This window comes from Limulus polyphemus, unplaced genomic scaffold (genome assembly GCF_000517525.1).
Source record: "Limulus polyphemus unplaced genomic scaffold, Limulus_polyphemus-2.1.2 Scaffold1085, whole genome shotgun sequence".
In the NCBI taxonomy this organism is placed as follows: Eukaryota; Metazoa; Arthropoda; class Merostomata; order Xiphosura; family Limulidae; genus Limulus; species Limulus polyphemus.
This window is the reverse complement of record NW_013666695.1, coordinates 297,841-324,957: the sequence shown is the minus strand read 5'-3', so window position 1 is coordinate 324,957 and position 27,117 is coordinate 297,841. Positions and strand designations below refer to the sequence as shown.

The 27,117-nt window shown below is 32.0% G+C and overlaps 1 protein-coding gene across 5 annotated transcripts in view; it reads right to left on the bottom strand.

The window, feature by feature from the left end:
• The window catches only part of LOC106462058, a 40,792-nt gene extending 14,003 nt beyond the window's left edge, over nucleotides 1–26,789 (bottom strand). The window contains exons 1-3 of one of the 5 annotated variants that reach the window (XM_022389182.1): nucleotides 26,664–26,789; nucleotides 25,509–25,529; nucleotides 22,036–22,313 (exon numbers count right to left, since the gene is read on the bottom strand). In XM_022389182.1, the coding sequence (XP_022244890.1) occupies nucleotides 22,036–22,231 (196 nt within the window). In that variant the 5' untranslated portion in view covers nucleotides 22,232–22,313; nucleotides 25,509–25,529; nucleotides 26,664–26,789. Of the gene's footprint in view, nucleotides 1–3,652; nucleotides 3,687–15,927; nucleotides 16,169–22,035; nucleotides 22,314–25,508; nucleotides 25,530–26,663 lie in introns of those variants that run through there. The other 4 variants (XM_022389180.1, XM_022389181.1, XM_022389183.1 and 1 more) reach the window with 4 other exon arrangements.
• Nucleotides 26,790–27,117: the final 328 nt, after the last annotated feature.

The window sequence follows — 27,117 nt, the reverse complement described above, 5'->3', positions numbered from 1 at the left end:
TGTTATTACTCAGGCAAAGCATAATTTTTATAGCCTTCAATCTTATTTGGTTACAGAGTCATAAAATAGAAAATTAGACCCCTTTTGCCACGCCTACATGAAACATCCTCTCATTCATAACTTGCCAATAGTTCTCTCTGACATATAATATTATATCATTTATAACCAATAAAAAAATCACAGTTTTAGTCTATCAAATTATGTTTGCTTTCTGTACAGAAAATCATCCATTCCACTTCCAGTTCAAATTTTATTCCCATGAGAAACATATCAATGAGCTTAGCTGAAAATATTTCATTAAAAATTCTGATTTTTTGTCTACAAAAGACTCAATGCTCACTGAAAGCTTGCAAAATTTTGTGAAGATACACAAAACATATAAGAAGTTAAAGTATGGAAACTATAATGGTCAATTTGGGGTCACAAACTTGGGCAATTTGACTGAGCCTGTAGCTAGTGTGTTAATGAGCTCAAATTTGTAAGATGAAAATAACTTATTCAATGAAAACTGCCTATCTCCAAATAATAACTTGTTAATGGCCTTCAGTTTTAGTCTGTAGTAAAATAATCTTCTAAGACCTAGTTTTACGAAGATGAGATGAAGTATTATCTAAAATCCTTATGTTCCATTTAGTTAGTAACATATTGTTTATGTAAGCTATTAAGGCTGCCTTCATAATCATGACAATTAACAGTAGATAAAAAGATAAATGAAGACAAAACAATTTTTATGTATAAAATATGCATATTTATGTGCCAAATGTGCCAGAATTAACCTGTATGCAATTTTCTGGTGTAATGATAATTTATGTTTTTTGCAATCAATACCCTAGAAGCATCAATGAATCACAAAATTATCCAACTCTTCCAAGTTTCTGTCTGTAAAATGTGATTCCCTGATGTTTTCTAGGCCAGAAGTACAAACTATAAAGTTCACTGACTTCCCTGACTTATAAGAACATGGAAAAAGTAAAATATATAACAAAATAAGTTTAAAGTGTTTGGATATATATAAATATAACAAAATTCTAGGCAATAATAACAATAATAAAATATAATTTAATTTTACTGATCTATTTCAATAGCTTTTATCACAGTATGTCACTAATTTATGTAAAAACAAAAGAATTATGTATGATGGTATTTTAATACACACATAAGTCAGACTTTAGAAATGTTAGAAGGTTTTATGAATAAAGTGGAAAAAAGAAAGAAGAAGAAGAGGCAGGCATTTTGTCAATATAAAAGCATTTCACAAAAAAAATCACCATTAAACTTTAAAGTTAGTTATTGTAACTTCTTAAAAAAATAAATAGTTTAGCACAGTGAAAAGTAGTCATGTATAAAAACCCCGATTGTAAAACCATCAATGACAACTAGATAAAAATAATTTTAGGTCTCGAAAAGAATTACATATAGACACACATACACAGAGTAAACATTGGGTCTTACTTCGGTGCATGTCAGATGAATGAGTACACAAAAAGCAGGCATTAATATCATCTGGAGAAATGCACCTGTAGGTCCATATGTACATGTTTGAAATTTATTTATGATCTTTTTTTTCGTGGCTTCCACACTTTCATCATCAGACGTCTTGAATTTTGAAGTAGCAGCAGTCTCTAAATCTTCTGAAGTTACCTATAAAATATGGACAAAACATTTTAAGAAACACATCTGTAATTCTTGTTGTTACACTTCACAAAACAGTTTATCAAATATATTTGCAAAAATGTATTTTATACATATTACTTTTTTCAGTTGTTCTTCAAAGTATTGTACAAGAAAAATAAAATATTATTTTAAAACATGTATAGTAGTAATTCACAGTGAAAATAAAAAGTTAAAATATTTATCTCTTGGCAAGAACTCTGCACTTCATAGCTGGCCTGACCACAAACTATAACAACTCATACTTTTGCAAGATGTGACAGCATTATCATATATTTTTTAATACATACATAGAAATTGGTATTTTTTTTAACATCATTGATATTTTTTTTATTTGTCTTGTAAAAACATTTCTACATACATAAGTACTTTAAGCTATTACAAAAAGCTAAATTCCCAATATTAGTCCCAATTTTGGAATTTTGGCTTCCAGTTTATTTTAAATAAAAAAAACCAATTGAAGAGGAATTTTCAGGATATACAATTTCATTTCAAAGAGCCCTGACCAGTTTTTTTTCTCTATATCGGTTTTGTCCATCTAAACAATTTTTCAAGATACTTTTCTATTTAATGGTCACTCAGTTATGTTCTTAACTTATTTCTATCTCTTCAAATAAGTTGATCCAGAGGAAAAAAAGTCATTTCAACAGCTGACCTAAATAAATGTATAGCAACCTGGCTTCAAGTTAACCCTTTAAAGAACTTTAAAATATTAATGAAGTTTAATGAGAATATCAGTCTAAAGGTGCCCTGTCCAATAAACCTTGATAATCAAACACATCTTAAAATCTAATAGTTTAATCATTTTTAGTAATTTTGAATGCAAAACTTTAAAATTTAAAATGTGTAAAACAACTGTCAACAAAATATAAAACATACCTGATAGGTCGGTAAAAAAAAACTAACACAAGCAGAAATGTTTACAGTTAGGGCTAACACTGTAGATTACAAAACCCACTTTGCAAACACAGAAAACTGCAAGTAATAACCAAATGAAGCTTCCCCACAAATATTATACTCATCAATAATATCAGTATACAATAGCAAGAATATGTGGAAGTATCAATACTGAAAATACATTAGAGCTTTGACCCGCACACTACAGGCAAGTTGCGTAAGTAAGGCCTCCAATGAAAGCAGAGAAAATCCAATAATACCATAAATAGTCATCAGAAAGAACATTGCAGCAATGAGAACAGCACGACCATCAACAACAACCAAAAAAATACAGTCTAACTTAGGGTAGAAAGACAGAATTTATGTAACATCCATCGGTGCATGTGCAATGAGTAATGTAAAAGGTGGGAAAGTATAGCATTATGGGTAAGTGACATATATTGTATACAAGTATATAAAGGAGAGTTGGAAATTTTGAGCCACATGTTTTATTGACAATATGAGTTCAAACTCAACAAGGAAAACTTGTATTTACAAGTATTTAAAAGGTAAGTCCAAGTTATTTGAGTTCATCAATTTCATCTGTAAAAAAATTCCAATTACAAGTCTTCTCCCACTATATCCTCAAGTTAAACAGGATATAACTCACATTTTACAAATAAAGCCACTCCTCTATTTTAGTACTATTTCTATTACACAACCTATAACCCTATATTTCAAAGAAGTTTATCATCAAAATCATTACATCTAACCAACTTTCAGTTATTCAAAGTCCTCCATTTCAAATAGCACTCTAAAGTCATTATTTATTTCTTATACTTCTAGCATTACAATACAAACAACTTAACCAAACCTTATAACTGTTTCCATAATTTGTTCCCACATTACACTTTATTTTTCTCCACATTTTATCTTGGCCCTCACCAATGTCTATAGCAGTAGTTCTCAAACTTTATACAGTCTGAGCGCACTTACAATACTACAGATACTTGCTGGTGCACTGTATACAAATAGGACTAATATGTTACAATTAAGTTAAATATATAGAAAAATAATGCATTTAATAAAAGCAAACTGAACATACCTCTATGAAGTTTATTCATTCCTGTGTTAATGAGAAACATGAGCTTGACGAGACCTTGCGATTTCTTCAATGTTTGGTTTTATGTTTGAGAGACAAACTCTCATTTCCTCATCAATGCATTGAAGAGTTCCTCTCTTTTTGCACTTAATTGTGGCGAGGGTTGAAAATCCTAGTTCACATAAATATGAGGTGGAAAATTGCAATAAAATAAAGGATGTCTCATTTTTGTAAGAAACAAATTTTTTGAAGCAATACAAACCCACAAGTTATTTTAAGAGAATGTCCGAACAGCAAGGAAAAGCAGCTGATTCTTTTAAAAGTTTAATGACTGTTTCTGATAAAGCTCAAATTGCTTCTTACCAAGTCTCAGAACTGATCGCACAAAATATGAAAGCTCATTGTCAGTACGATGTTAGGAAATGAAGCAGCTATGAAAATAAGCAAGATACCTCTGTCCAATGATACTGTTAACAGGCGTATTTTGGAAATGTCTTCTGATACTGAGAAAAATGTATGTGGTAATAAACTCCAGTGTTCTGATTTTGCACTGCAAGTTCACGAGTCAACCAACATTACCAACAAGGCGCAACTCATAGCATTCATTCGTTTCATTAACGAAAATCAAATAACAAATCGGTTTCTTTTTTGCAAAGAATTAAGTCTGACTACAAAAGGTGAGGACGTTTTTAACATCCTGAATAACTACCTTGATAAATGGCAGTTATCGTGGAAATCGTGTGTAGGCATTTGCACAGATGGAGCTCCTACTATGATAGGCTGCAACAAGGGTCTTGTATCTTTTATAAAGGAACAAAACGAGAATGTTATTGTAACTCATTGCTTCCTTCATAGAGAGGCCTTGATGTTAAGAACATTAGGAGAGGATTTAGGAGAGGTATTAGATCAAGTTGTTCAAATGGTGAACTTTAGTAAAACAAGACCAGTTAAATCACGCCTATTTGAACAAATTTGCACCAATATGGAGTCTCAACACAGACGGCTACTTTTACACACCAATGTGAGGTGGCTGTCAGGAGGCAAAGTACTTACCCGTGTACACGAGTTACGACAAGAACTTATCATTATATTATACCATTTCTTTACGAACACTCTGCTTGTTTCGTTGCGACAATATTATGATAGTTATAAGTTACTTTTCTTGCAACTAGCTTCTGGTCCCCAAGTCTTGCACGCGTTTACAACATGTAACAAACATGGCTGGAACGACATGTTAACACCGGCACTAGCTTTCATCACGTGGCAACTGGCAGTGTTGCATAACAGCCGTTGGTGAGTGGGCGTGTCGTGTCTTGTGAACTGTCGTCAAGAGTAAACGTATTGTGCCTTTTCCAAGTTTCAGATTAATTACCGTTGATATAATTGTCTTTGTTAAGAATAATTCACCCATAAAAATGGATAAGTTTCTTAAAAAGAAGCGTGACATTGATGAATGTAATCCTGAAAGTGAGCAAACCTCAAATGTGGAAAATTGTTCTAGTGAGAAAGCAAAACCGCGACCGACTCATAAATATGATGAGAGTTATTTAAGTTTTGGCTTTTCTTGGACCGGAAATGTTGATAATCCGCAGCCAGTATGTTTAGTTTGTGGAATAAAAATGTCAAATGAATCAATGCTCCCTAGTAAACTTGGTAAACATTTTAAAAGTAAACACTCTCATTTACAAGAAAAGCAAATGTATACTAAGTTACTATGTCTGGATAGATTTTTCAGGATTGCTACGGAGCGCACCTGAAAAAACTCTGGGGCGCACTGTTTGAGAACCACTGAGATAGACCAATGTTCTGTCGAAACATGTAGTATGCTCCACTATCAATAAAACTCTTCCTTATGCTCATAAATCTGTATCTATAATTACTGTCATGTGAGACAACAGGAATAGTAGATTTTTTTTGGAGAGGTTCCATTTTATAATTGCAGTTAATTTCATCTTGATTGATTTTATTTGCATATTTCTTTGGAACTTCATTTTGCTGATTGCAGTAGTTACCACTTTCAACTCTAAATCATGAAAACCACTGCAGAAATTGACAAAAATTTATTGGTTACTTAAGATCCATTTCTTCAAAATGGTGTCAGGTCAGACTATGTAACAATATTTTGTTAACAATAATCTCAGTTGAAATCAATTTATATGTAATTAGATATACTTTATAAATTTTGTTTCTTTTATTTATGTGCATTGAATATGGTTTTGGGTACTATGACCTAATCACTTGTTCACTTTAAATCTACTGGTTACAGAAATAGCTAATGAATATGGTTTTGGGTACTATGACCTAATCACTTGTTCACTTTAAATCTACTGGTTACAGAAATAGCTAATGAGGTAAAACATACTCTGAGAGGTAACTGCATTTTTGAAGAAAAGAAGTCTTCTCATGGAAAAACCGCTTTATTATTCCAAAGTATTGTATGAAATTTGGTGCCTGAAATGTTTGGACTCTCTGGGATACAGAAAAGAAATTCAAACTTGCAAAGGAAATGGACAGATGTTCTGGGGGTTTCTGAATGTAGATTTACTGGAACAGGCCAGTTCAAGATGGAAGATAAACTACTTTATTTTCAGGTTGGAAATAAACATGGATTACACTTCAATGCTATGGATCACCAGAAAAGATAATTAATGCGATAAGTATGCTATACGAGGGATTTGAAAATTGTGCGAGGGTTGGTCAAGATAATACAGTGGTTCAAGTTTCTAGAGTTAGTCAGGGTGATATTTTATCACTACTCTCATTCAACATTAGTTATGGACTGGAAAATAAGGAAAGTTGATCTTACAAATCGTGATATTGAAGGGTTCAATAGCATTCCTATGTAAGATTTAGAATATGCTGATGATGTTTGTTTATTGTGTCTTGACACACCAACAATGGCTAGAATGACTAAAGCACTGGCACATGAAACTGAGAAGGTTGGTTTAACAATTAATATTGGTAAAACAAAGATGATGAGCTTAAAGACAAAAAAAATTGGATCAGGTCATTGTAAATAAGAGATGTGATTTATGATGTGGAAACCTTTACTTATCTTGATAGTATAGATTGTATTGATGGAGATACACACAAGTAAGAACAAGACTGACAAAAGCAAAAGTCATTTTTAGAAAACTGAATGGAATATAGAATAATGAAGATTTATCTAATAACATAAAACTTAAGTTGTTCAAGGGCTTGTTTATTTCAGTTTCGTTATATTATTGCGAGACATGGAAAAGATTAGAGGAAATAGAGTCTAGACTGAGAAGTGTTAAGTGTAATTGTTCAAGAAATAATGAAGATCAATTATTTTATCACATAAGTGAAGAAATATTAAGAAAGAGAAGTGGAAAACAACCAATCATAAAAAAAAGCTCAAGTTGTATAGAAGGAAATACTACAGGTATGTTCGAATGAAGGAATTAAGAAAAAGACTACCAAGACAAGCAAATGGGTTATGGGCTGCAGGCCAATTGAAAGAAGACACAGGGGAAAATCAAAATACACCTGGACAGAATAGAGGTTGAGGAATGAGCACAGGATTGAACACAATTTAGGTTATATACGAACTGATGATGATTGTTTGAATAAGATAAACTCAAAAATAACATTCAATAAATAATGATGTGAGTAACCAAAATATTTTGCCACTACCTACTTACTCTCTAAACCTGAAAAGGCTTACTTGATGTATTGTCATAAAAACACACACTACTTTTAAACAAACATAACATGACTGTGATAAGAGGAAAAGAGAAAATAGGCTGGGGATATAGCACTACCTAGGGACCCAGGGGGAAAAGCCCCCTGAAACAAAGTTTACCATTTTAAAGACAAAAGAATCTGCCTTCTTCTAGCACTTTTCAACATAAACAAAATATAAGCATAAAATATGCGACAAAAAATTATGTAAACTGCAGATGTTTTTATACATTACTCTTAACAGTCCTTAAATGAAATATGTTGGGAATGCCATAAGATACTTTTCCAATTTATGAAAATAGTTAAGGTAAGATGTGCAGAACCTGTTACATGGTCCTTAAGAACCTTCCATCTGTTCTTTGCATGAAAAGTAGAAAAAAATATAAAAAAGCTTTGGTTGTCGTACTGGCTTGAAAGAAAGTACAGTTATAAAGAAAGTTTCTCTTTCAGGGAAGGCCCAACACAAAGTTTGCTGAAAAGAAATATGTAAAACTGGAAAGATGAAATGAAGAAAAGATACAGTTTGAAAAGTGAAAGCATGCACTGATATTATGTGAGATCTGGTTGAATAAAACAGTCCTCCCTTGCAACTAAAACACAGAACAGATCATAAAAAAGCTAGAATGGAATAAAAACAGCCAGAAGACAAGAAACATCAAAACAATGAAATAGGAAATAAAATCTTGGTGTTACATGAAAATTCAGAGCACTAATGATAGACAGTTTGATTCATTTTACTGACTAGAATCATTTGATTCAGTTCAGTTTATGTGTCAATTCAAGATTTACATATACATATACATAAAATTTAAGGACCTATTGGTCCATCTAGATCATCCAGTATACTAAACCATAAAGCAAAAATAAAACACTCAAAGCCAGCTCTTATCATCCAAATACTTATCAAGCCTTCCATATAGCTCCTTAAATTAACTGCATCTACTACATCTGAAGGCAACTTATTCCAAAGACCAACCATCCTGTAAGAAAAATTAGTCTTTGCTGAAGGTGATTCCTATCCTCCAAAAATTTATATTTTTGTCCCCTTATATTACCCTTCTCACCAATAATTACAAAAAAAAAGATGATGCATCAATACTATCAATTCCCTTAGCAATCTTTAACACCTCAATTAGATCCTATCTAATTCTTCTTTTTTCAAAAGAATATTTCAGAAATCTTAACCTATCCTCATATAACAACCTTATCAACAAAGATATCATCCTAATAGCCCTCCTATTAACATTTTCCAACAATCCAATGTCATTTCTAAGGTAACAAGCCCAAGACCTGAATACAGTGCTCCAAATGCGGCCTAACCAATGGCAATATAACTGGATATTTAAGAATTTATTTTTAAAAGGTATTCACACTTGATCAAAATCTCCAATTAATTCAGTTGTCTAATTCACAGCAGACATTTCTTGTATCATCCCTTCAAAATCTGGAACAAAAATTTCAGTATTCCTTATCACCATATGCAGAAAAACAAATCTAACTGAGCAATGATCACTTACCTCCACATGTTCCCCAATCTCCACCCTGTCAACTATTTCTAGACTAAATGTTGAGAATAATTACTAATATAGCATAGTCCCTTGTAGGTTCTCTAACCAAATGGTAAAGAAAATCATCCTGAAAAGTTTTTAAAAACCTGTCTCTCTCATTATTTGACTCTAAAAATTTCCAATATACACATATATATATGCCTGACATTAAAATATCCCTTAAATATAACATAATTAATAATTGAATTCTTTACCTCAGTGTAAAATTTCTCATTCATTTCTCCATCAGTTTCATCTGGTGGTCTTTATAAATTCCACTGAAAGCCTTCTCTTAACAAAACTAACAAAAACCCAAACAGATTCAACCTCATTGCTATTAGCTTTAATATCCTCAACTTTGTTCAGCACAAACTGGAGTTTAATATGAGACATTTTTATAAACATAAATAAAATCATGACCTATATCTCCAGAATGTAATTTTATTAGCTCAATATTTCACTATCACAGCTGCGTTAGGAGTTATTGATATGGATTAGGGAATTTGTAGGATATTGATAGTTCCTGACAAAGCTGTAATAGCAAAACATTGAGATAATAAGTTACATTCTGGAGATATAGATTGTGATTTTATTTATGTTTATAGAAATGAGAAGAATGTAACTTGCATTTTACACATGAAGCCACTGTTTCCCCTCTATTTAGTACTCTATCCAAATTAAATAACCTATAACCCTATATCTCAAAGAAATTCCTGTCATTAAAATTATCTACATTTAACCAAGTTTCAGTTATTCCTACTGCATCAAAATCCTCTGTTCCAATCAGTGCTCTAAAGTTACCCATTTGATTTCTTATACTTCTAGCATTATAATAATAATAATAGTTTAGCCTACCATTGAACTTACTTTTGTACTTTGATTCACAGATGCACTGAAACAAAACCAATACACCTAGACAGAAGCATTTAGTTATGAAGAATTATTTGAATGGAAAATGACTAGATATACAATCTAAAGCTGATCATCTCTGTAGTTGCACTTCTTGAACACTACTTATAGGTTGACAAAAGATTACGTTTCACTAAAATTTCTGTGGAAACATCAAAATATGAACTTTTTAAGACAGCTCAGGATACACTTTACAAAAATATATCAGCTGTACATAGGTAAAAAATAATAAAACACTGAAGCATATGAACACTACAATCCCCTTCCAATAACAGTAAATTGAATTACATCTTAGGGGTTGAAAGTACAAGGCCCAAACATATTTGTTGCAGTAATTATTTTAACACTAACTTCACAATGATGTTATCAATTATATAGGTTTTCTTGTGTCTGTTATTGCACAGTACTATCTAAAGACAAAATTATCAGGGGAGAAGTGTTTTCCTAATAACTTCATTAACATCTTTTCTATGTGTTTATATATTTTATTGCTTAGTTTTTGTCCCCTAGTCTATTTTGATTTATAAATTTAGCTGATGACATTACTTCCATACTTGTCCAGTGCATTAGACATACTCCTAGTTAGATTGGTTGCCCTGTACTATAATAAGTTATGCTAAACCACAATACTGTCATTGATTATACAGATTTAAAATGCATGAAATAAAGGTAATAAAATTAAATTTCAGTCACCAGAATGGAAAAGAAGAACAATCACAATAGCAAAATGGCATATCAAATTTCAAATTTATTTTAATAAATAAAAAACAATAGAAGTAATAGAATATTATTTGAGCACTAAACAAATATCTAGTTACATAATACTAAACAATGGTTATTATTATTATGTGTATTTTGTATTCAAATTTGAGTTGGAAATTCCAAGTAATTATCATACCAGATTCAAGAGTTTTGAAATCATTTCATGATTGAGTTTATATTATCAGACTGGTTACTCCTGTCACATAGTCAAAAGAATCAATTCAAATGGGATTTTGAATCTATTCACAGTAATGAGCAATCGGAATATGTAAAGAAGTGTCTGATACATCAACCTTGATCATCCACAGACCAGGTGAAAACCAATGAAGAGAAAAAAGAAATCCAGAATCTTGGGATGACTAGAAATTGGTTAAGAGATAACAAGTCAGTAACCTGGGACCAGTCCCCAGCCTTCTTAGAGACTACAAAGAGATGGGAGTCATATCCCCTCTAATTGGTGTCCTTAGCCAAGAGATCCAAGACTGCATCCTCAAAACACTGAAGATAAATGGGGTCAGAGTGAAGAAGAAAGAAAACAGGAAAAGGGGGGAGGAAGATACATGGAGAGATAGGCCATGGATAAGAACTCATCTATCAGCCAAAAATGAAAAATAAAGACTGTTAAAATAAGGCTGACAGGTGCTAACTGAGCCACACCTGCCAGGATAGTCACTGACAAGATGGGCAATGATCTTGACATCCAAAAGTGGAAGAACTGGAAGAAGAAGAAGAAAATTGGGAAGCTGGAATGAGAAGAGGAGGCATGGACTGAACAAGTCTAGAAACAGGGACAGATGGGTAAGGTTGAAAGAAAAAAATTAAACCAAGGAAAACAATGAGGACTGATGCTAGACCACCTTGGCCTGGGTCTCAAAAGAGTCAGAAATGCCCCCTCTGGGTGAAAAAAAGAAGTCTGACAAAAATCATGAATATAACAGTGAGACAGGCACATATTCGTTAAAAGAACATCCTGACCGAACAAGTCCCAAAAGCAGAAAAACCAAGTGAGGAGGGATGATAGATCAGAAATAGTAGTATGGTCTACAGTTGTAAAAAGGAAAGAACAAACCTTTCCAGAAAACACTTCCAGAGCATGATGAAGTGCCTCAGAAAAAATATGAAAGGATGAGTGGTAAAAACAGGAGAGTGGTAAGAAAGAGAAAGTGGTATGTAAACTAAACACTAGAAAGTGAAACAGAAGTTTAGGGGTCCACCTCCCCAAGCAGGTAAATAAGATTCCAAAAATTGAGAATCAAAGAAAGGAAATTAAGAATGGCTGTAAGCCAGGACAAAAAGAGTTGATCAGGCAAGAAGGATGAGGCACATGAGTAGGGGTGTGCAGTTTTTCAAGAAACAAGTCAGCATGAACCCCAATATCAGGCAAAGAGAATAGGTTTCATGTAGTAAAGAATGGGAGGAATAAAAACACACTAGAAAAAGAAAGAAAACAACATTCCTGCAAAATCATGTCAAAAAAGAAGAAATAAAAAACCAATACCTACAGCAAATTGTGGCTGGGGAAAAAGATGTTCAAATTCAATGTCATGGTCAAACTGAGGAGAAGAAACATCAGCCAAACAAATGGGAGGAGGAGACCCAGTGTGCATAAGGGAACCCACAACACATTGAATAATGGCTGTCACATCCTCCAGAGACAATAAGCCTCCAGTAGCTACAAAGTATAAGTTATTGTCACTTCAGAATTTATAATGGGTAAGCAGGGAACAAATTATTTTTTTTTCTTTTTCTTAAGTAATGAAAGAAATCAGCTAAACTTGAATTAAATTTAAGTTTTGCTAACTATTGCAAATCTTACGTAATTAAATAATAAATTTCAAAATGCCCCTCAAGACAATGCCAAGGAAAATAAAATGAAGTTATTTTAAGTGCAAATGCTTAAAGGGAATCACTGCACAAGGAGGTTGTGTCACCTTTACTGTAATGGAGGGTTATCATTGCACTACTACAGTTCTCATTAAACATTTGATTTTTAAGTGGGAGTTAGCTCAATGCTAATGCCATGCAAATCTCATTGGCAGATGTGCAAGGGATCAAGCTATTCTGTGCATGGAGGTGAGGTATCTTCTTGAAAACCATAAATTACTTCTCTTAATAATTTATTCATTTTACACTGACAAAAACAGTTTATAATTTGTTCTATTCAATGGTATTTACACCTTGCCTATAGCTATTTTTAACGTTATTCATCATTATTAGCAGTTCCCACCCTGTTAATACCTCACATTATGTGATATTAAGAGAACTGTAATAATAAATCATCAGATAAAGCAGAAAAATCACAAGAGATACAAGATATGGTTAATTGCATTCTCAAGAGATGATGGTTTCTTAGCCAAGTTAACATTTACCTAACCTGAATATTATTTCAGATACTCACCTTTTTCCATAAGGAATAGTTATTACCTCATGCACTACCATGAAGATTCTTGTACATGCCATATACCTTGAATGAAGCTTTCACCCACACATGTGCTAACATGTACTGTGCCAGTCTATGATATAATCATCACTAGATTATAGCCCTCTACTAATAGGTGGGTGATACTTCCTTTATGTGACTTAATGCCCATGCTCACTAACATTTGAACAATATTTAATTCTTGATGAGGCAAATGAAATGAACCAGATATTGGGATGAAGGATGGGAGGTTGTGCAGAGTTTTTGTTTTTTTAAAAATCAAAAAACATTTTCAGGTAACAAAAAAAATTAACTTCAGAAAGGCTACTCACCTTTCTGCACAACGAATAACAAAACTCCCACTCTGAAAATGGTGGAGAATAAGAGCATATAAAGAAGTTACAAAAATGATCTCCTTTCTGAAAATAAATCATCAGAAAAGAAAACTCATGAAGAGAGCATATCCACCTCAAGCTGGGAATACTGTTCACTAAAGATAGGTGGTAGAACAAAAGATATGGTCAAAAGAATCTTCAGTACAGTGATAGGCAGAAATAAAACAATGATGAGAAAATGTGGCTACTGTGAGTTGGAAGTTAATATTTTCTTACACTGAAAAGTGTTTGCAATAGGTACTTGCCTCTTCTCATTTCACTCTCCTTTCAGCCCCTAAGTAATGCTAAAAAATAATGCTCAGTGCACCAGTCTATATACCCCACACATTTTATGACACTTTTGAACATGTATACAGCAGGTGACCACCCTCCACCAACAGTATCACACTACCTATATTGGCACAGGTAACTGCTCAATCCTCACTATCGAGAATAAAACCAACAGTGGGAAGGATGGGATGCTAAAATCTTGCATTGAATATTTGGAGGGGCTGGTGTAGGCACCTAACAGTGTTCAAATGTGGTAGAAGAAACCTTGATTTTGAAAAATGAAGGTGAGTTTATAAGCTCTGTCCACAATATCTTATAATCTTGCAAAATTCGGTTGTACCTAATAAGCTGTAAGTAGTAAACCTTGTTAACAATTATGAATATTTCTATTTAAAAATAGAATACAAAGCATTAGTTTACCAGAATTCTTATATAATCTTAAAACTGCTGGTGAAAGCTTTTTTAATTTTTTATTAGTAAAAAGACTAGTGTAAAGATTCTTAAAATGTTTCTATTGTTTTTGCTTCAAATTCTTCAATTTTCTCTTTGTATTCACTGGAATTACTTATGATAATGAATTAATACCAGTTCTCTAATAACACTTAAAATATTTCTTTAAATGCTTTTTAATGTACTTCAGACCTTTACCAACTCAAATAGACATATCCTTAGTCCAGGCCTCAACAAATATTTTTAGATCTAGGAGCCAGGTGTGCCTAACCTGACATCACTACTGTTTGTCCTGGGAAGTGGGAGCTACACAAGTGTCTTGATTAGCTGCAGTTTTTTCTGTTCCACAAACTTTCTCAAAATAATTGACATTATAATTCCAGAAAGCAATTTACATGTTTTGGAGAAATTGTCACTCAGAAATTAATTTTGATTGCAAAAGTTCAGGTGCTGCATGAAATCTGAGGTTTTCATATGCAGGATCTGGTGTGCATTCAAATTGTAAGTTGGCCAGTTAAAGCCTAGCCTTGCCTCTTTTATTTTTAGCTGTTAATACAGGAATACAAAGTATTTGTAGCTTGGTTAACTTTATTTGATTAGTGATTAAAAACATAGTATACAAAAACACACAAAATACACATTAAGATTCCTTAAAGACTTCACTCAACTTCAGTTGTTGTCCACTGTTCTATGCTACACGACAGGCTACCTTTAACCAGAGATGCAGAGTCACCCAGTTATGCATTGTCCTCTTCCCTACAGATAATTGTTCTCTTCAGTCTGTTTTAACAAAGGCTTTTTTGTAATAATTCCCAAACATATATTTGCTCTAGTTTTTGACTTATTTTTCATAGGCATCGACAGAGTGTGAATGCACTTCTGTGTCTACAGCAGAAAAAGTGCCAACATTTAGGAGCTATTTACACCTATGTTAGTGATCACATTCAACTAAAACGGGAACAAGCAATCAAAAGAAGAAGTATCATAGGAAGAAAAGTGGAACTGGACTCATGTAACTCACAAAATTCAGAGAAATCAAGTGTGACAGACCAACATTTGGCTTTTATGATTGTGATGACTTTATAATTTTTCATCATAATGTGATTAAATGACAATCAAAATATTATAATTTAAAACAAGGAGCTTAATATATTGGAAATTTTATTTAGATTAAACAATGGGTTAACTAATGGGATACACTAGTGTCTTGATTATCTGCTGTTTCTGTTATATGCAATGTTTTGCTTTCCCCAGACTAGCACAGATAATTGAGGCACCAGTGTGTATTTATTTATTTTCATAACAATGAATGAAAGCTAACGATCACATGAAATCAACAACCACTTGATAGTATTGCCTAAACTAACTGCCTTTGGTCCTGTCTGAGCCTGATTGGTTGAATTGAGAGAAAGAAGAAAAACAGCACAAAATTAGTAACATGAAGTTCTGAATCTGCCATTAAAATCATAGAAACAAAGTTTGATTTAGGACTCAAAAAACACAAAAATAGTTCTGGACTTACAAGTCCAGAACTATTCTAGATGCAAGTTTTATTTCACACAGTTCTATGCATGAATAAAATTGGAGAAAATACTAAGCACCATGATGAAATTTTTAGTCACCATGGTAACCAGGATTTGTCAAGGCCTGCCTTAGTCATATATTTTTACCATTTGCAATAAATCTTTATTTGTATGGTATTTTTTTTTTCACTAGCAAGTTTGGACTACCACTAGCAACATTTATACTTCTCTAAAATTAACTATAACTGTGTCCTAATTATTTCATGTATTAACAATGAATCTCTTAAGTCAACCAGACCACTTTCATTTCCAAGAGGCAAACATCCAGGTCCAGCACCAGTCATTTCCAGTTAGGAGGGCCAGACAGGTTACAAGCTGGTTGGGGTGGTTAAGGCAAATTTAGGGTTTGCTATAGCCTCCCCTTTAGTGCTACCCCTGCAAACATCAACTATTTCCTGAACTTTCTTGAAAGTTTTATGGAACACACATTGTCATTTGAGAAATCCAACAGTGTTCATCAACCCCAAAACTGAGAAGATCTGGAATGGATACAATGATATAAATAGAGAAAATATTTATTAAACTTTGTCTGATGTCATGATGTTATTGTAATACAATATATAAAAACACATACATACCAGCTGCAAAGAAAGCAAGTCATAAAAGAAGACAGAGAAAATTTCCTTGTTGCTAATAAGATTGCCAAAGGGTTAAAGAGAAGCATGTCTTCCTGCAAACCTGGTATGTTCACAGAATTATTTGAAGACTTGAACAGCTATAACCAAAGTGGTGAGTGGTTAATTTTTGGACAACAGAAAGCCACGACAACCACTAAATCCACATAAAAAGCCAAAGTTAAAGACTACACAGATCAAGTATTATAGGTGAATCCTATCCCATCAAAACTTATGTGTGTCCCCTTGTCCTACCATCCTCACCTTAAAAATAAAAAAATATGGTGCACTGATACTATCAGTTCCATTAATAATCTTGAACACCTTATTCAGAGTCCTTCTTAATCTTTTTATGTTTAAGATAAAACAATTTCAGAGATCTTAACTTGTCCTTGCTTAACTTTCCATCCGAGGTATCAACCTAGTAGCCCTTCTTTGAACCATTTTCCAACAATTCAATGTCCTTCTTAAAGTAAGGTGCCCAAAACTGAACACAATACTTCAAATAAAATCTCACTAGTGACCTATACATTGAATTGACCAACACCTGCATATACACATACTTAATATTCCTGTAAATAAAACCAAAATCCTATTTACCCTACCACTAGCAAAAGCACACTAATACAAATAGAATGAGATGCACTAATCCCAAGGTCTAATTAATTTTCAGCAATTTACTATTTATCAACTCTGTAAAGAATGAGTTGTACCTCCATTGCAAGCATTTGCTGATTGTGTTTAGTAACATTAAATGTTTTTATATTTATCACACCCTTAAATACCTTGATTTCATCATCAGTTATTATATCAAGATTATCAACCATTTTCAAACTTTTTCCTGTGCTTTTTCCACCAGTTTTACATCATATTCCTCTCTAAAATATTATTATTATTATGGAATTCATAGTTTTACCAAATATCACAACCTCTTGAAAACTACCATACAAGTTAATTTTTTAACTAATTATTTAAGGTAATAAATAATTACTATAATATTATGACCACCATGAGTTTTATCTTCCAATACCTTTAATTTCTTACTGTAGTGTATAGTATAACATTACATCATTAGATAAGTTGTATTTGTTTCTCCTAATTACTTTTTTGTATTAAACATTCTGTTAGTTCCTTTTTTAAGTCTTATCTTATTATTTTCTTGAATCTTATCACAAAGTATGCAGACATATGCATATTTCTTACCTACTGTTACCTAGCGTAGGGAACTCTTCGAAGGAATTTTGGACAAATTTTAGAGTATACAGGGTTCCAGACATGTGTAGTTTTAACAACAGGGGGTTATTTGTTCATATAAGTTTTCTAGGATTCCTTTCATTCTATTAGCCTGTTGTTCAGGATCATTCCACAGTTTACATTGAAGAAATTGGCAATAAAATGCCTACAACTAGCAGATCAGGTGATACATGGAGGATGTAACCTCCTTCAGTCATGTTATATGGAATGCCCAACAGTGACATGAGTTTCTGGGAGTGCTCTGGGAATGAAAACACTGCACTGATAGTATGTAACTCTCTCAATTTTAGAGGCAGTGAATATTATATATTTTCCAGCAACAAATAGTACGTTATATCATACCCTTTAGTTAGGGTTACTTTCATAAACAGCATAGGTTATTACATTTATTATACTTGATTTTAATTTTTCTTTTATTGTAACTATTATGAAGAATATGACATTGCTAGCTTGGTTTATGGATTTAGAACTAACCTATTTCTACTATGCTCTCCAAGCTTTTTTTCTTATTACTTCTAATTTTCTTTACAATATTAATTATTTACAATGTTTATTCTGCACAGTACTAATTTTAATTTTGATTGTTTTTATCATAAAGATTCTTACAATGTTAGCTCTGTTTGCAAATTTGGTAATTTACAATTTACCATTTTATTGTAATTAATATTCTGCATTGTTAGCTCCGTATACAGATTTAGAACAAACCCAGGCCTCCTGGACCAGCTAAGCCTTGTAATATTCATTATTAAATTTATGGCCACAGACATCTAACAGCATGTGTGCCAAACTGAAGAACAATGCACTGTAATTATTACAAGTAATATAATTGGAACACATATTTAATTAACTAAGCTTGTTACTAGGTATGTATTTTTACTTCTGATCTATGTATGTATCATTGGCAATAGACTAAATGGGAGTAAGCCTAAAAAATACAATCATAAGGTTGTCAAATATAGAATAAAGTTTAAATACAAAACTCACTTTGGCACAACTGTAAAAAAAAAAGCATTTTTGTATTATACTGTTTCCAATACAATGCAATACTTTTAAAACATTCACACATTGATATTTTTATGCACATGCACAAAAACACTATAAAGATATCACATAAAAAACTCTTTTGTTCTCAAGAAATTATAATACTGCTTTAGTTTTTCATTTACAATAAAGTGACATACCAAGTTTACAGAAAAAATATAAAACATTTATTTTGGTATACAATTACATTAGACAAAATGGTAATAAACCATATATAGCTTGCTTTGATCAGAAGGTAATATTAGTAACTTGATAACATGATTGCATCATAGAAATTTTACTTAAATTATGGGGCATACCATAGTCTACAGTACATTTTAACTACCATGGTTCAAAATTTTCTAAAATGGCTACTCATCATACAAGACAAGTGACATAAAATTTTTACTCATTCTCCACAAATTTTGCTCATCCAAGGTTATAATAAATGCATGAAACATGAGACACTCATCTTATTTTCAGCAGCAATTTTCAAATCTGTTAGTCATTTCAACTAAGAATCATTTGCTAGATCAATTCTAGCAATTTCTATATAAATAAAAGACCTTTGACTTACATACCAATCATTGACTGTTTGATAACAGGATGCACAGAACATCGGTAAGTTATCCATATTTTGACCTCTCATTCCAGATAAGATTACATAAACAAGTCCATAAGAGGTCAAAATAAGCCAAAGAAAACAACACAGCATAGCATATCTAAAGGAGTAGAGCTGATTGGATACAAGTTCATATGCCCTTGGCAGTCAAAGCTAGGATGTAATGTTAAAGAAAACACTCTTGTATAGATACTTTGTAATTATGGATAAAACAAGCACTAGTTTTACAAAATGTCAGCTATTTCTTATATACAATTAAACTTTTTCACCATCATGGCACCAACTACAACACCATTCATTATGTAGATAACAGAATTAGGGACAATGACAATGTGTATACTGACATCGTGAGAACAGTGACAGTTTAATGATAACTAAAAAGAAGAGCACATAGTTACTGAAGTCTGCCCATTTACTTTTAGTACTTCATTTACTCTAGAAGCAAGTTGTTTTAACCAGCTGAATTAATGCACCTGTACTGTGGGTCAAGTGCATAAAAAAAGTCATCTTGCCCTTATTCTTCTACTAACTGTATATAAGAGTAGACGAGTGGAATTTTCAAGACCTGGGAAATTTTATCAATATCAATAACTTAAACTACTGTTACTTTTATACTATTTCACTACTACCAGTACTAGCTATTTAATCCTTTCCTTGAAAAAGATTAAAACAAATTTCATTAACTCAGCATGGGCTCTGTCCCTGGGACCGATCTTGCAACCATTTTGTGCTTGTTATAGTTTTCATGCTATAACTTTTAAAGTAGTAAGCGATTGTTAATGAAATTTAGCAGATTATCAGTAAACATTACAATGCTTCATTCCCAGTTTGCCCCTGAAGAAGAAAGGTCCACCTTTTGAAAGGACTTGGGTTATAGGGTTTTTATTCATTTCTATTAAGATTTCTTGAACCTAATATTTTTCTAACATCATGAACATTACAATGCTTCAATATGCAAAATATCAATTTTTTATTAAGTCTTAATGTTTGTAAAGCAATGTTTTTTGCCTGCCTGTTTTTTCCTTTTCACATGTTGCCTATCTAACATGCAAAGTAATTTTCATTTTAAGATTGAAAATACTTTTATGCATCAGAAAATTTTGAAATTTCACATGCGAAATCTTTATAATGTCCAGATAGTTAACAAACATTTCTTAAGAAAAAACTTATTTTATCTGTTATTAGGTTGCTAAGCCTTTAAAAATTGTGCACACGGAGGACATGAAACAAAATAATGTGTTTTTAGGTTTTATGTATGTATATATACATTAGAATAACTAAAAAATCATAAATTACCACATCAGTACCATTGAATTCCACTATAATTTATCAAGCTTAATAACTAAAAGTTGTATTTTAGTCTAAAAAAAAATATGAAATCTCGAGCAGACTAAAGACACACCCTACCTCGTTGAAATATGGGTTCAAAAGAAAGAAATGGCACCAAGCCTGTTAAAATGGCCGAGAAAGTCACCAGGGGAGCATTCTGAGCTTCGGATTGGTTATTCATGGTATATATAGAAGTAAGTGTATAAAAGGAAGCATTTCCAAAAATGGAAAGTGGTAAGTGGGGTGCCACTGTGTTTGATTTATTAAGTGAGCAATATCTTAGCAAATAAAAAAGATACGATGTTCTTATCTTACATTCCAGCTTGTCAATATCTGTAATTTGAGTTTCTAATTTGTATGAAACTATACTTATTATTTTGACTTCACAAACATCTAATTTGAACCAGTGCTGCATTCAACATACCACATGACACACAAAAATGATGTTTATCTATGTTTTTTTAATATTTACTTTTAAATTAAGACATTGAGTAATGTATAATACTAAAATCTGGATTATAATCTACAGTTGGATACCAAACTTATTGACATAAATTTATGAAATAGTAGTTCCATATCATTTTGAATGCGAGTCAACAAACGAGATGACCCGCCTTGAAAGGGTTAAATACAATTTAAATTTCAAACCAGAAAAAGAAAATATTCATCCAGCACAGACAGTAAAACTATAAAATTCTGCCTTACGAAGCACTCAACCACTAACTGTTAAGTCTGGCTCCAGTTAGTTATGTCTAGCTGCTTTGAAAGACACTTGTTCCTTTTAGAAATAAGAATATTTCTTTGCTTTTAGTTTTAACAGAAAGTATCCACTTAGTATCCTAAGGTGTTTGACTACAAACCTATTACCTATACTAAATAATTTAAATTTGATAAGATGAAAAACATTTTTATTTACAAAAGCTTTACGCATTTTAGAATACACTTACTCCGCCTTCAGCAAAATCTTAAAGTAGCATAATAATTATGTTTATTTTATTAACTAATATTGTAGTAACATCAAGAACTTGCTTGAAATATTCAATTAAGAGATTAAAAAAAAGGAAGTGTATAGATTAAAGCAGCATTTCCCAAACTTTTCCCGGCCTCCTCAAATACCTAATTAGATAACCGGCTAAGACATAGCTAAGTCTTAACATCAAGCTGAAAACAATAGTTTATCAATACATCATTGATTATAAAATATACAGGTGTTTTATAGTACTACTGTGTAAAAAGAAATAAAAGAAATTATACTTCATCGTTATTTAATCTTTACATTAACTGTATATTTATTAATGCTCTTTTAAGAAATAAACTTACCTAATGAGAAGGATTATGCAGAAGGAAAAGAAGTCAGTTTGATCCTCAAATCTGGCTCGACATCTAATCTTTTACTGTACTTGTTTTTTTAAGAAAACCAACATTGAGAAGCCTAATTCGCATTTATAAGTCATGACAAAGAACATAAGAAATCTCACTGCTTTTTCTGATAAATTTGGATACTCACCACGACAGCTCAGCCAAAAATAAATTAATGAGACTTGACTAAAATTGTCTTTCAATACGGTGTCACAGAACAGTTCAATAATAGAATCAATTTCTGATTCACTGAGTTGTAATTCTTCCTCATTTTCCATGTCAACAGTAAAAAGGTTCCTGATCCTCATTTTACTGCTGTCAATTGGAAGAAAATATTCCTTCATGCATGATTTTAGCCCCAAAAGATGCTCTTTGATTGATGAGGAAATCTCATCTGGAATATTACCTTCTTCATCTTGGTTAATTCTGTTAAAGCAGAGAAAGACTTATAATTTCTTTTCTCAACTCGATGTACCTACAAGTTAATTGTTTTTTTATAGCTGCTTGTATCTTTTCCTGGACTTTAAAAAATATTTATGTTAGCACCTTGTAAACTTAGATTTAACACATTTAAGAAGCCAAAAATGTTACATAAATAGGCCACCTTAATTAACCAATGCAAATTATAAAATCTGTATCTAAGTTCAAAAATTGCATCTTTTGCTGATGGACGATGTCCCAAAAACAAAATAACTTCATTCTTCATTTCGATAAGTCATTTTAAGACATTTCCTTTTGATAACCATTGAACTTCACAGAGTAATAGATGCTTGTGTTCATTTCCTAATTCTTTGCACAAAGCACTATAGATTCTGGAATTTAGTTTAATTCATGAGTAAGGACATTTTCTTCACAGCTAACGCCTCTCTGTGAATGCTACAATGCACCCATTCACAGAGTGGTGTCACTGCTCGGATCTTCCAGAACTCCTGTATGGGAACCTGTCATTGAACAAGTAACATTGGTACTCAATCCAACACATTTTTTCCATTGAATACCACTCTGAATTATAAATTAATTGATTAAATTAAAAATTTCATCAGCCATTGTTCTTGTTGGAAGTGGTTTACAGGACAACAAATCTTCACGAATTGTATCCTTTTAATCATATCTTACAAAGCACATTAAATTGTCATTATCTACTATGTCTGTGCTTTCATCCACTTGTAAAAACTGACTATAGTGAACTTGATGTATAAATTTCTTCAATATTTTTTGCCATATCCACAATTCTACACTTCACTGTATTATTAGATAGGGACAGTAAATTCAACTGATTTTCTTGTTTTTTTATAAACACGAGATGTAATTATTTTTATTGCAGGAAGTATTAACGTTTCACCAATAGTATGCGGATAACCTGTCTTGGCTATTAGTTCTGAAATTTCATATAAGGCCATAACCAAGTCTTCATTGGGAAATCTCATGGAAAAAGTGTGTGAAATTATTTGTTTGGAAAAAACTATTTAATTTTCTTAGTTATGAGTATTCTTGATGTCTGGTATCCAAGTGGCATTTCAGTTTTGAAGGTTTCATGCTTTCATTTGATAATGTTGAACAACAAAGAACACACAGTGGCAAGTCATTATTGCTACCACCACATATAAAACCATACTTCAAATATTCATCACAATACTGTCGAGTCCAAGAGGTCTTTCTTTTCTTTCACACCAAGCTGCACATTACTCAAATGCTTATAATTAGACCTATTATTTTCACTGATTTCAGTTTCACTGGAACTAGGCTGCATTTGCACATCACTTGAAGGTTTTCTTGTGTGATGCATGTTTCTTCAGCCATCTATCCATATTGGAGAAGGGTTTTCTTAAAAATGAACAAATTAAACAATTTTTAGTTAGTACAAACTAAGTCACAAACAATTCTCTCTCTTCTCAGAACAAACTGATGCTTCTAGCACTGGCCATCATCAACTTGTCTGCTGCCACCTGGCGCTACCAGACATAAGACTCAGGTCTCACATGCCTGTTAATTTCCATTAACAGAGTAAGCAAATTTAACACATTTGAAATAAAATTCCTAAAACGTTGGTGTTAAAGAACTGGTTAACTTGAATGAACAAATGGTCCTTTTATCCCTTCTTTCATCTTAACTGCAGACAGGGTAAGATCAGATTGGACTCAGCAGGGGGACGTGTCTAGCTAACATGTAGTTTAAATTTACAACATTTCACAAGAATCTCAAAGTTATCAACACCATAAAACTTAATCTTAGGCTCTCTAAATTGCACTAAGTGAGAACACCTTAATTCCTGAAGGACTGAAGGAATAATGGCAGCTGTCAACTTGTGAATTCTATTGTTTCTTGGCCTTGAGTACAAACTTCACTTTTCCTTTCTGTTATATTAGCTTAGTTGAAATACTGAGAAATCCAAGTTAGATGAAATGAATATTTAAATTATAATGTATTTGAAAATATTAATTTTATTAGAATATATTTATATTAACTTGTTTAATTAAATTTTTCTTTAATATACAACAAGGGCTTGGAGAAAGTTTAGAAATGATGGTTGGTAGTGAAAGGGTTAAAATTAATTTAATTTTTTTAGTTTTCTATAAGCCAGCATTTTTTTTTCATGGACCTGTACCGGGCCGCAGACCACACTTTGGGAAACACTGTATTAAAGAATATGTAATGGAAATAACAAAATTTCAAGTTACATGAGAACCAAGTTATAAGTATAAACTATACCTGTTAAGTGAAGCTTCTCAAAAGGATTTAATACATTTTATTAAATACAACATACAATTTAAACCAGAAATAGAAAATATTCATATAACCTGGATAATGCAGACTATAAGTTTCAAGCAAAAGTACCCACCCCCTGTGACAGTAAAAGCTTAAGTTAATCTATCAATTTAAATTATTTCATGGACTTTAAAAAGGTTAATTGTGTTGCATTCTTGGTTTCAATTGGAGCCAAAGCTCTGAGCTACGTATACCGCCCACTGCGAAAAGTAATTGTTGAGCATTTCAGTCATACTAAGAGCTGCTCAACAATAACATATGGTAAATTTACATTTTTATTCTTTAAGTTACGTCACATTTTGAAATGTGAATGATAGTGTGATTAATTCCTAACAATTTAGTGTAGAATATCCAGCTTGCAAAATAAAATCTGGCATAAACATTATTTGTGTCTGTTCTCCCATCATTTCAAAAGTGAATGTTGAACTTTGCCTGCACATGCAGCTTTTCAAATGTAGCACAGAAAGTGGCCACCACCGTAAACGGGAGACAGACAAATGCTCAAACAGATCCCACAGTTTCCAATGTATATAAGATTGCCTCATGATGCACAAGAGACAGGCAATCTTTTCCTATGAGCAAGCTTTCTTTAATATAAAGTTCAAGGTACTGAAGATTCTGTAGTTAATATGTAAAACAAATCATTATATAAAATGTTGTGATTCCTACATGTAAATGAATAGAGTGGCTGGGTTTAAGTAATAGATTTTACGATACCATGGATACAACTGGTTAGAAAAATGCTCATCTAAATTTAAACTTATGTACAAATGCTATATTGATGACCTTTCTTACTCTCTTTTCTACTCACAACATACCAATTTATATACAAAGTCAAAGAAAATGGATCCTTACCTTTCCTTAACATCACGATTACTAAAGGTAAAAAGACTTGCTATCTCTGTTAATTGTATAAAAAATACTTTTATAGACATTTACACACATTTTAACAACTTTATACCCAACCGTTTCAAACAAAACTTAATCATAACTCTTTTCAACAAAATTTTACACTACGAAGATACACCTCTACACAAAATCTGTTAAACAATGGTAATACACCTGACTTTTTAATGAAATTAACTTACAAACTTCTAAACAACAAATTCCAGTCTAGAACTACTTTACACACTCTCCCCAAATTTTCCCTCCTGATCCAACTTCCTTTTATGAGTTCACAAAGCTTATTGATTAAAAAAATATCTCTTCCTCAATAAAAAAACTGATATTTTCAAGTTCTACATCAGTAATAATAGTAATATACATAGTTCTAGTCTCTCCATTTATGTTTATATCATTAACAGTAAGGTCACACACAGGGACAACACAAGCCTCCACCGAAATTTAAAAATCAGTCTTTCACATTAAACTTTAAAGTACTACTGGTACTAGTCTTAACTGAATATTTCAAGTAAATGAGTTATTTATGATTTTATCATGTTAGTTAGTAAATATATTTATTCTCAGATTTCCCTACAAATGGAGCAAGTGTATTTCGAAATGTTCAAAGTTTATGGAAATAAAAATGTTTGTCATCTTATCTTCATCTCTATTATTACTATTGGACTTCATTTTCCCAACGTCAATCCACAGCAAGTAACTTAGATTTTACAATTGTAGTTACAAGTTACACTTAAGTTACAGAGTTTCGAATTACAACTTACATTCACATTATTTATTATTATTACTACTAGTGTTATTCACGTTTCAGCACACAATAATAATTATGCAAACAACGATTCATAAGCATAACTAAGGAAGTTTTATTAATGGTACAACTAGAAGAACATACTACACGTTTCGACAGAACTTTTGTATGTCTTCTTTACTTCAGCAGTTTACTGTTTAGACTTTAGCCTTAAGTGTTTCAGCACATACTCATTTTACTTATTTTTAATAATTTTAGCACAACAGAACAATCTGGAATAATAATGTAATTTTGTACTTAAATGGCACAAAAATTAAGCTGTTATATAAGTGTTTAATTTCGACCTACTTTTTAATTCTTACCTGGGTTTAACCGAAGGACTATCTTTTAAGAATCAACAACTTAGTTTTCAGGCTGTTACTGTTAGTAATATAAAGATGGAGGAAGAATATTTCGACCAACCGGCTCTAACCTAGTTATGTTCGAAGATAAATATAACTTACAATAAGGGAACGTTATAGAATAAGTCCTGAGCAGTTGTTTTTATCATTCTATATTAAAAAAGATTAATTGCTTAAAAATAAGTCTCAGACACATTACAAAAAACAACGTTTTTTTAATTGGTTAAAAAGAACAAACACATCAACAATTATTGAATTCAGTTAACAAAGATAAAGTGATTTTGTGTACTTTATATATTTGAAAGCGTTTAATGGCTTTATCATACACATACTTTGTTTTTTATTTAAAGTGTTACGTATTTTTAGGGTTCCCCAGTGGCTCAGAGATAAACCTTAAAGCATTATAACGCTGAAA